This window comes from Vigna unguiculata, chromosome 7 (genome assembly GCF_037176805.1).
Source record: "Vigna unguiculata cultivar grain cowpea cultivar isolate G323 ecotype 2 chromosome 7, ASM3717680v1, whole genome shotgun sequence".
Lineage (NCBI taxonomy): Eukaryota > Viridiplantae > Streptophyta > Magnoliopsida > Fabales > Fabaceae > Vigna > Vigna unguiculata.
In genome coordinates, this window is record NC_140798.1 from 39,240,801 (window position 1) to 39,250,803 (window position 10,003).

The 10,003-nt window shown below is 32.7% G+C and overlaps 2 protein-coding genes across 2 annotated transcripts; both read left to right on the forward strand.

Annotated features, from left to right (window-relative positions):
* Nucleotides 1-1,768: 1,768 nt before the first annotated feature.
* On the forward strand, nt 1,769-5,967 carry LOC114192073 (serine carboxypeptidase-like). Its single transcript, XM_028081647.2, has 9 exons — nt 1,769-2,102; nt 2,621-2,789; nt 2,889-3,008; nt 3,264-3,407; nt 3,505-3,658; nt 4,533-4,624; nt 4,943-5,201; nt 5,292-5,425; nt 5,609-5,967. Exons 1-9 carry the CDS (start codon nt 1,810-1,812, stop codon nt 5,735-5,737), a joined length of 1,494 nt encoding a protein of 497 aa, XP_027937448.1. The 5' UTR covers nt 1,769-1,809; the 3' UTR covers nt 5,738-5,967.
* Nucleotides 5,968-6,604: 637 nt separating this feature from the next.
* Nucleotides 6,605-9,688, forward strand: LOC114190383 (vacuolar acid trehalase). The gene is made up of 8 exons (XM_028079237.2): nt 6,605-6,823; nt 7,089-7,162; nt 7,476-7,517; nt 7,959-8,000; nt 8,486-8,569; nt 8,990-9,077; nt 9,202-9,299; nt 9,381-9,688. The coding sequence occupies exons 1-8, from the start codon at nt 6,667-6,669 to the stop codon at nt 9,396-9,398; spliced, it is 603 nt and encodes a 200-aa protein (XP_027935038.1). The 5' UTR covers nt 6,605-6,666; the 3' UTR covers nt 9,399-9,688.
* Nucleotides 9,689-10,003: the final 315 nt, after the last annotated feature.

A 10,003-nucleotide genomic window follows, 5' to 3' on the forward strand; every position in this document is an offset into this window, starting at 1 on the left:
TTATCCAACACATAAATAATTTGTATTTTTTTTATTTTGGTTTGTATTTGGATTGTATTAAAATTTATTTAGATTTTAATTAGAATTACAATTAAGTTTTGACTGAAAAAAAAATAAAAAAAATAATTTTTTTTTAATTAAGTGAACCCTTGAGCTAACCCGTTTAACTCACCAACCCGTGGTGAGCCGGGTCGGGTTCGATTTTTTTTGACTCGTTAAAAAGTGAACCAAATTGGATTGTCTCACTAAATCATCAACCCGTGGTAGGTTGAACAGAATCGGGCCGGGTTACCCATTTTGACATCTCTATATTTTTCCATCTAAACTTGAAAACCATTTTACTACTTTCACAACAAGGAAGATCTGATTAGAATAGCAGATTGTATCAGTATAAAAAATCACTGTTGTGGGAGTAAAGTAATAAACTATGAACCTTTGCTATTTATAACAAATAATAAAAACAATTAATTTTCATAACTGCTTTTTTAGTATGTATTTTTACTATTTTAATCCTAGCTATCTTTAATCTTACTAATTATTTTTACTTACATTAACTGTTTTATTATTATAGTAAAAATATATCCACATGTTTGAAGAGTATCTACACTATAATTACTCCGTTAACTCCAAATAAATGGTGCACATTCCATTGCTGAAGAGAGAAAATTTCTCAAATTGCAGTGCCATGACAATGATTAAGTTACGCCATCAGCAAATATAAGTTACGTCAATATCGGCATTGACTTAACTTAAACGAAGACAATTAGTAAGGTAAAGCACGATTAGATATTAATCAAACAAAAATGCATTAAATTAAAACGATTGCTTTGAAGTTCCATACACGATAGAAAGAAGTTATATTATTTAACCTTTCAAACCATCCGGAATAGCAGGTGACGTTTTCAACTAAAACATAATAAAAAATTTCTGTTCATAAATTTACTTTGAAGTTATGAATAAGAGATAATGTAATACGTTTTTATTCAAGACATTTTCTAATATGTTCTTTTTATCATTCATCAAATTTTTTAAAAGCTATAAAACTATGAACAGACAGATTAGATGGGAAATGAAACATGTGAAAATTTTATAGTTTTTAAAGCTAATAATAAAATATGCGTTGAAAAAAAAAAGTTATTAATATTTTTTATTTATCTTATTATAAGTCCAATAAAATAGTTGATAATTCAATTGATGAATGCATGTAACAAAAAAAAAACAGTGATTTATGTAATAGTTAAACAATTTTTTTTATTAAACTTAATTTAATTTTAAAACAAAAATGAAGTAGAAATAAAAAAAAAAAATATAACTTGCTCAAGATTTCTATCAATGGAAGTGAATTTATTCATATATTATTTAAACATGATGTAGCATTGGAAACATCACTTAAATTAATAGTCAGCACCGACCTATTGAATTAACAGTACGTATTGTTTATATGATTTATATTTATATTTATCCATAACATTATAAAGATATACTTTTTTATTTTAAAATAATTAAATAATTTTAAAAAACTTATACATATTTTTTTAATATTACTTTTATATAGTTATATATATATATATATATTAATATTTTTTTTACATGTTTTGATTAATTTCTCATAAAAATAATAAAATTATACAATTTTAATGTAGTGGAAAGATAAGATGCATGTGGAGTTTGGCACGTTTAAAGAAAGGTGGTTGTAAAGTATGGTTGTATGATCCCACGTGTCATTCAAAACGAAACTTTCATAGCACGCAAGCACTTTCTATTACAATCCTGAATTTGGGTTTGGCAGAACAAAGTGTGGGAAAGAAAATGGGAGACTGTAACCGCTGCTTCTTCACGCTGTGCCCTCTTCTCCTTCTCCTAACCCTTCCTTCTCTCTCCGGCGCGGATCTCGTATTTGATTTTTCTTCTAAGATCAGAGACCTTAACCTTTCCCCTTCACAAGATGTCAACATCGTTCGCGACCCTAATTTTCACGCCAACAAACTCGTCGAGAAACCGCTCAGATTCCCAAACTTGTTGCCTCCACTGTCTGGCGTTTCACTCGACAATTTGACTCATTCCGCTGGTTACTATCCTATTGCCCATTCTCATGCAGCCAGGTTTGTTTGTTTGTTTTTTTTTTAATTGATCGAATGTATGTGTTTTCATTGTACATTACGTTGATGTTGAGTTAAATGGTGAAATCCCAGCTTTATTGTTGATAGTATCATTTGTTGTTTAACCTTATGTTTCTTTTCAGGTAAAAAACAAGAAAAACATTAAGTTTGGCTAAACGACTTATTTAATATATGCGATAAACGCTTATGTTATATAGGTTGGCTTTAGCCTGTGGAGAAAACTTAATTCATTTTAAATTCTGGAGTTTTTAATTCTTTTCGTGTAAGTTCTAATTAATTTTCTAAGCTACTCTGGAGAGCTTATTAAATTAATTTTGGAACATAATTATAAACTATTTTTTAGAGCACTTTATATTAGGATGAATAGGGGAAAAGAAAATGGTTGAGTTAAATAATTTTTATTCCTTTGTGTCGGTGAAATATGATTGTTGAGGGGTAAATGCTGCAAATCCTTGGTATGCATTTGTTATTTATTTTTGGGTTTGGGTTGAATGGCGCAGGATGTTCTACTTTTTCTTTGAATCACGGAACAGCAAGAAGGATCCTGTTGTGATTTGGTTGACTGGGGGGCCTGGCTGTAGCAGTGAATTGGCTTTGTTTTATGAAAATGGCCCTTTTAAGATTGCTAACAATATGTCCCTTTTGTGGAATGATTATGGTTGGGACAAGGTAATCCTCATATCATTTGTTGCCTTTCAACTGCGCCTTTTTTATGTTCCTATGATTATCTTGTGTGAGGTCTTGATAAATTGCCTGGTGACCTTTCAGGTGTCCAATCTTCTCTATGTTGACCAACCAACTGGAACTGGCTTTAGTTACAGTACGGACAATCGTGACATTCGTCACGATGAAGAAGGTGTGAGCAATGACTTGTATGACTTTTTACAGGTACTTGTGTTCGCTCAAAATACTCGTTATACAGCATTAATGCAGTGTCTTCTTATTTGGTTTCCTGACTTGTATTTATTTTTCTTTTCTGGAACAGAAGCTGTATCTCCTATCTTTTTATTCTCTAACATTTCTTAATGGCTCTTCATAGAAGACCAAAACTAAGCAATGTATCGTTACCTTGGATTTTGATTTAAACACCTTTCTAAACTAAGCATTGTCTTGTCTTAGCAAAGTTTTCTGTTTACCTTACAGGCCTTCTTTGCTGAACATCCTGAGTATGCAGAGAATGACTTTTTCATTACCGGTGAATCTTATGCTGGACATTATATTCCAGCTTTTGCAGCTCGAGTCCATAGGGGAAACAAAGCTAAAGAAGGAATTCATATAAACCTAAAGGTCTGTTACATTGATATGTGAGCTATTCTTTCTTAACTTTTTGATATATGCTGAAAGGTGAGTAGACTTGCTTGGCTAACTGGAAGTGGTTAAACAGGGATTTGCCATTGGTAATGGGCTTACTGATCCTGCGATTCAGTATAAAGCGTACGCAGATTATGCACTGGACATGGGCATAATTCAGAAGACTGACTATGATCGCATCAACAAATTGATGGTCCCAGCCTGCGAATTGGCAATAAAACTATGTGGTAATTCACATGTGATTTTGTTCCATGCTCTGCTTTCAGTGGATTTTGTGTTTCTTATAATTTGTAATTTAGAAGCTAAGGCTATAATTGAATTAAAAAGAGAGCAATGCCATAAGTATTCATGTATTTATTTATTTTAATGAATGCTGAGTTCTAAATGTGAATCTGAACTCAAGTTGCTTTATTAATATATCAAGCTTAGCTTTGGTCTTTGGTGAATTTAAGTTGATTTCAAAAGTAATTATTGAGGAAACTACATTTGCCTTTTTGAAGTATATCTTTCTATTGTAACAAACTAATAATATGCAATAGCATGCATTGGTAAAATGTGATTTATATGAATAATTACATAAATTAGTACCTAGCAAATGTTTATCGTCCTTTATAGTTGCTAAAGACTTCCATAAATTAGTTATATAAAATTGTGCTTTAGAATTGTGTTGTCCACAACTTATCCTACAATAATTTAAACTGGATAATCATATCATTTTTAGAAGTATGTAATAACTATCTTGACAGTAAATGCATATTACTTTTTTCCAATCTCACCTAGTGGGATAAGGGCTTTGTTGTTGTTTGTTTAAGGTGCATACTACTTTTTTATTATGAATTATTGGAAGGAAGTTCTCCAATCATATTTAGAGTTTTACTATGATAGTATGCAATGGATTTAATGGGAGACCAACAGCCACAGTACTTATGTCACTTTATGTAAGTTTTGTCCTTGTATGAAATACTTTTAAAATTTAACATATAATAATATTTTAGTGGATTTTAACTTTCAGCAATCATGTGGTATTTAAGCAAGTTTTTTGATCCTGATCTTTGAACCAAGAATTAACTGGTTCTCACTTGCTTAAAAAAATCCTTTCAGGCACTGATGGAACAATTGCGTGCACGGCTTCATATTTTGTTTGTAATACGATATTCAATTCCATCCTGTCACATGCTGCTGACGATATCAATGTGGGTAAAAAAGTTGCTTCCTCTTCTGTACAGTTTAGATGTTTGTAGAGTTTACTTGTTTGCGGAATATAATTAACTGTACTGAACTATGTGGGAACCCATTAAGCATGAAGCATGGTCAAAATACAGGCATTTTTTGTTGATAGAGATTCTGATTACTTTCTCAGCGGAGTATATTTTGGACCAGAAATTTTAAGCTTTTTATTCTGCTTGTTAGCTTGCAGATTTTCATGTATTGACATTTATGGAGATTGTGCCAAGTCTTGAAAACACGGCATATTCAAAATTTTGACCAGCTACTGTATTCTTGTGTTGTAGTATTATGACATCAGGAAGAAGTGTGAGGGGAGCCTCTGCTATGATTTTTCGAACTTGGAAAAATTCTTACAGCTAGAATCTGTTCGGGAGGCACTAGGAGTTGGAGATATTGCTTTTGTGTCTTGTAGTTCCACAGTTTATCAGGCTATGCTGGTGGATTGGATGAGGAATCTTGAAGTAGGTATTCCTGCCCTTCTTGAGGATGGAATCAATATGCTTGTGTACGCTGGGGAATATGATCTCATCTGCAACTGGCTTGGTAAGTGCTTATGCCTTTAAAATTTCACACATTAGACTTCAGTGCAATGTGCAATGTTCTTTTTCCTTGTGGTATGAATTCAATGATTAGGTAATTCAAAATGGGTTCACGCCATGGAGTGGTCAGGCCAGAAAGAATTCGTGTCCTCACTCGAAGTTCCTTTCAAAGTTGACGACTCTGAAGCTGGACTATTGAAGACCTATGGACCATTAAGTTTCCTAAAGGTATGTATCTCTCTTCCCCCTCCACACACAAACATGGTAGATGTGTATGATTGTACCACAAAGCAAATACAAACTTGTCCTTGCTTCTTTGATGTGTGTTGTACTTCATTTACCTACAAACTTCCCTGTGGCTTGGTAAAATGATTACTCACTTTGATATTTTGTCGGTGAAAAAAAATGCAGGTTCATGATGCTGGTCACATGGTACCGATGGATCAGCCAAAGGCTGCTTTGGAAATGCTGAAGAGGTGGACTCAGGGAACACTTTCAGAATCTGGAGATGATGTGAAGAAATTGATTGCAGAGATGTAATCACTTATGTTGTAGTTAGTTCTACAAAAGGATACAAAAATATGATGCAATAAAGAGGGAAATTAACCAGCATTTGTTTTCCACCAAACTGAACTCATTTCCTTACAAGGACAGTGAGTGAATCAAGGCTGTGCGATGTAAGCGAAGAACTACCCAAAGAATTTAGTAAAATGTTGAGATGTAAATGGTTTACACTTTAAACTTCATATCGTGGGATTTTCATTGCTTTACATATTGTTGAGTGGCACACGGATCCGATCCTTGCAAAATTTTCATTTCTTTTATATGATGAATTATTAAATATAAAATAAAGAAAAGGCTAAGATTTCATCCAGTTTTGAGAAACTGTGAATCTAGCTCACAAACATCCATCGGAAATTAAAAAAAAAAATTAAATTCAATGCTTGAATAATATAAATTTACTTTCATTTTATAAAAGTTTTCGTGCTATATATAATTTACACGAATTTTAATTATTTGTTCAAATAAGGAAATATGGGAATATATTTAAATTGAATAATTAATTGAGAGAAATTAGTATCAATTTGAATTATAAATCTATTTAGCTTAGTTGATTAATACATTTAGTTTAAATTACTATTCACTGATTAGAATATGCTAAATATATTAAAGTTAGTATAACAGTGAGATGAGTTATTCATTATAATAGATAATAGATTAATTAAAAGAAAATCAAACATGAAGAGAAAGAGATATTCTTTTAATTATTCTTGGAATAAATTTATTATTTATAACTAATATATTAAATTCAATTTAATAAAAATTAAATTAAATTATTGTAATCATAAATTAACTTCAATATATCAATAATTTCTTATCACTGTGTGTATATATATATATTTGTTATCATCAGCCGTCTGTGTGGAAGAGTGATAGTGGAAGAAGTTGGAAAGTAGTGAGGAAAAATCATGTCATCTGCTACTTCCATTGGATTATCAGCAAATTCGTGGTTGCGCTGTCACCTACCAACACCCCCTTCGTGTTTTCCAGTTTCAGTGTCTTATTCTTCTTCTTCTTCGAACTCTTCTAACTTCTGCCATTATATTCGAAGAGCATCCTCTGAAGGTAAAATTTACAATCTTATCACTGTCTTCTCTTCATACCCATTTGGGGCATCGTGCATTTCTTCAAATCAACTTCAATCATGTCAACACTCCTACCCACAAGTGGTGTTAATTTTTTGTTTTTTCTTTCTATATCGCCAAGTATAGATTTGGACTTCGAGCTTCTGAGCTTCCTTATGTAACTTCTATATTGAAAAAAAAAAAAGCTTTTATTCAGGGGGCGCTGCGAACTACAATTCTTTATATAATATTTTTCCATAGTGCAGGACTTCCTAATGAGGTTGTTGAAGACTCGAAATTCGTTCCTTTGAATGCAGAGGATCCTATATATGGTCCACCTGTAAGTCATGGTTAGTTTTGAATAACATGTTTTCCATCACTTATTATAACTATTCACATCACCGCCACCATAAAATAATTTTCAACATACACACTCATACAAAATGCCTATTGACTAACTTTTCATGGAAATCAAAAGTTGTTATCTTCTAGTGCCTCTGATAGGCCTTGATTTCCTATTTATTTAGCTTGGAAAATTTGAATCAAGTGAGTTTTGTGGATGCTCTTTTCATTCTATCTTGACTTGGGTCAGAACTTAGTAATCTGGCTCTGACTTTACATGTAGTCAAACCCAAGTTTCTTTTGTTTTGCAGGCCTTATTGTTGTTGGGCTTTGAAGCAGATGAAGCTTTGAAGGTGATCTTACCATCACCCATGTAGTAAGATATACTAGTCTTAGTAAAGAATAATGTGGTAGTTTCATGTCTTGAAAGATTTACAATGCCTTCTGTTTCTTTTACTTTCTATGTCTTTACTTAAATGGCCATTCGTGTACTTGAATTTCTAATCAGCCTTTGGTCTGGTTATTGTTTGTGCTTTCAATTTGATGATCCAAAATATCATCGATGAGTACCTTTTATTGATATTGTTGCCACTATTGAAAATCCTCTACATACCTTGTAATGTATCATTAATTTATCAACTGTCAGTAAATTACTATAGTAACATAACCAAGCTGCTTACGATGATTATGCAGTCATATTTTGCTTTAGATATATTAGCATTAAATTGCCTTGGCCATGTTTTCTTTCCAAATATGTCATTTAATAGTATAATGTCCATTCTGATGTTGAGCAGATCCAACAGCTTTTAAAAGAGTTAGATGGTGAATTCCTGAAGGTAACATCTCATTTCTTCTCTTTCATGGCCATTTTATTTGAAAACCAAAATCAATGGAGTAATTATCCTGTAAGAAATCTACTCTCTCACACAGATCATTGCTTCAACATTATATATTTCCAAGAAAACAACATTATGATGGAAAAGTTACTATGATGTTGATAGAGTAAATAACATAGCACAATCAATTAAAGATGCATTAGATAAACTAAGAAAATGAATACCAATATTTACCCATAAACGACGGGCGAGATAGTGCATAAGGTTCCCAGTTAGAGTATGGAGAAGGTAGATTTTAGAAGACGTATCAGCACAAGTGGATAGGCTATTTCGAGGAACCTCTTACCATTTGGTTAAGGCTTAGCCTCTGGGTTTTTTCACAATGCTAACTAAAATTTGAAGGTTATGTAACAATTTTAATTTCCGTAGTTATCTCAAAAAGAATTGAAAAAAATAAATAGGGAATATAATGAATTGCATTGCAGGTCATCTATTGCACAGAAGACATGATTACAAGTTCACTTTGGGAGGCAATGCATACAACACAACAGAGTTTGGAGGAGATCAAGGTATAAATATTTATGTATTACTTTCGTCTAACATCTTTTTCTGTGCACTCCTGGAGAATTTGAACTCAAAGTGAAAATGAATAACAGAAGAAAAAGTTTTTCCTTTGTCATTGGTGCCTACCATTTCACACAAATTCATCATGCATTTCGCAGTTTCTCATGTAGACTTTATTGTATCAAAACTAGAGAACTCACACCACCTCTAATTTTATGAGCATAAGAATCCTGAACCTTGCAGCACTATATAAGTTAATAAACATGCTTCTAATGCACTAAGGACTTTCATTTCACATGGACAAAAATACTTCCTTTTACTGAAGGATTACGGTGGCACATATTGATATTTCATTCGGTCATGGCAATCCTTAACTTATGAATTACATTCAAATCTCGGCATGTTCTTTATTTTGTACCCTGCAGATAGCCAAGCCACTTCCCCGGATATGTTTCTTGTCTGGTTTAAGCGGAGAGGAGATGATGATGTTCATAGATTCTTTTCCCGAAACCGGTAACCAACTTATGATCACATTTTCAATTGTTCCTTAGGGTCTGCTGAAGACGAAGTCTTTCTTTCTGAACATTCTTGGCACATTTCAGACGTTCACTATGGTTTTGGAGTTTTTGTTATGCAGGACTAAAACCAGCTGCATTTGCTGCACTTGTTCCCAACAGTGCTAATAAACCCCTACAGGAATTGATAGAAGAAGTAAGGGGAGACCATGAGATGTTGGTATGTATTTGTTTCCAGAACCATTCTTTATCATTTCCAATGAGCTTATGATCAATCGGAAACTATATTTTATGACTGCAGACTGGAGAAGAGTTATGAACATCTGAATTCCCACTGAATCCAGGGGAGTAATTGGAAAAGCGACCTGATTTGATGAATCTACACTAATAAATCTGAATCAAGTCAGGATTTTAAGTGTAGAAAACTTGTTATTGTTTCCAACTGCTTTACATAGTACTTAATTGGATATTCTGTGTTAGTAACTTATTGAAAATATGGATGGAATCTTATTCTTTGGTAAATATGTACTGAAAGTTGAGCCTAAGGCAGAACAAAATTTTAAGCAATGTTTGGATGACGTTTGACAAATAAGAGTTGTTGAAAATGTATATTAGTCATGTTAAGAGAATATTCTGAACTAATTACATGTTTCTCATCCACAAAATTATTCATATTTGAACCAACGACTTCTTGAATCTAAATTAAATTTCAAAACACAACATAGGGAAATTCTTCCTGCACTTCCATGTTCTCCATGCACCCTTCAGAATTTAGGCATTGGTGGGTGTTTGTTTTATTGTGTCGTGACCAATCAGAGTCTGAGCTTGTAATGTTTATTGGTGGTTGGTAGTGGTTTGTGGATGCTTGTTCTCTTGCATTGCATGTTCGGTGAATCTCTTTTTCTGTTCCAGATAGAAATATAC

What these genes read in the sequence shown, in the direction of transcription:
- LOC114192073 (XM_028081647.2), top strand. Translation starts at nt 1,810, where the DNA reads ATGGGAGACTGTAACCGCTGCTTCTTCACGCTGTGCCCTCTTCTCCTT. An exon ending in GAATTCATATAAACCTAAAG is followed by an intron (nt 3,408 to 3,504) that starts GTCTGTTACATT and finishes GTGGTTAAACAG; the next exon opens with GGATTTGCCATTGGTAATGG. An exon ending in TCTCATCTGCAACTGGCTTG is followed by an intron (nt 5,202 to 5,291) that starts GTAAGTGCTTAT and finishes TTCAATGATTAG; the next exon opens with GTAATTCAAAATGGGTTCAC.
- LOC114190383 (XM_028079237.2), top strand. Translation starts at nt 6,667, where the DNA reads ATGTCATCTGCTACTTCCATTGGATTATCAGCAAATTCGTGGTTGCGC. An exon ending in AAGCAGATGAAGCTTTGAAG is followed by an intron (nt 7,518 to 7,958) that starts GTGATCTTACCA and finishes GATGTTGAGCAG; the next exon opens with ATCCAACAGCTTTTAAAAGA. An exon ending in TAGATGGTGAATTCCTGAAG is followed by an intron (nt 8,001 to 8,485) that starts GTAACATCTCAT and finishes ATTGCATTGCAG; the next exon opens with GTCATCTATTGCACAGAAGA.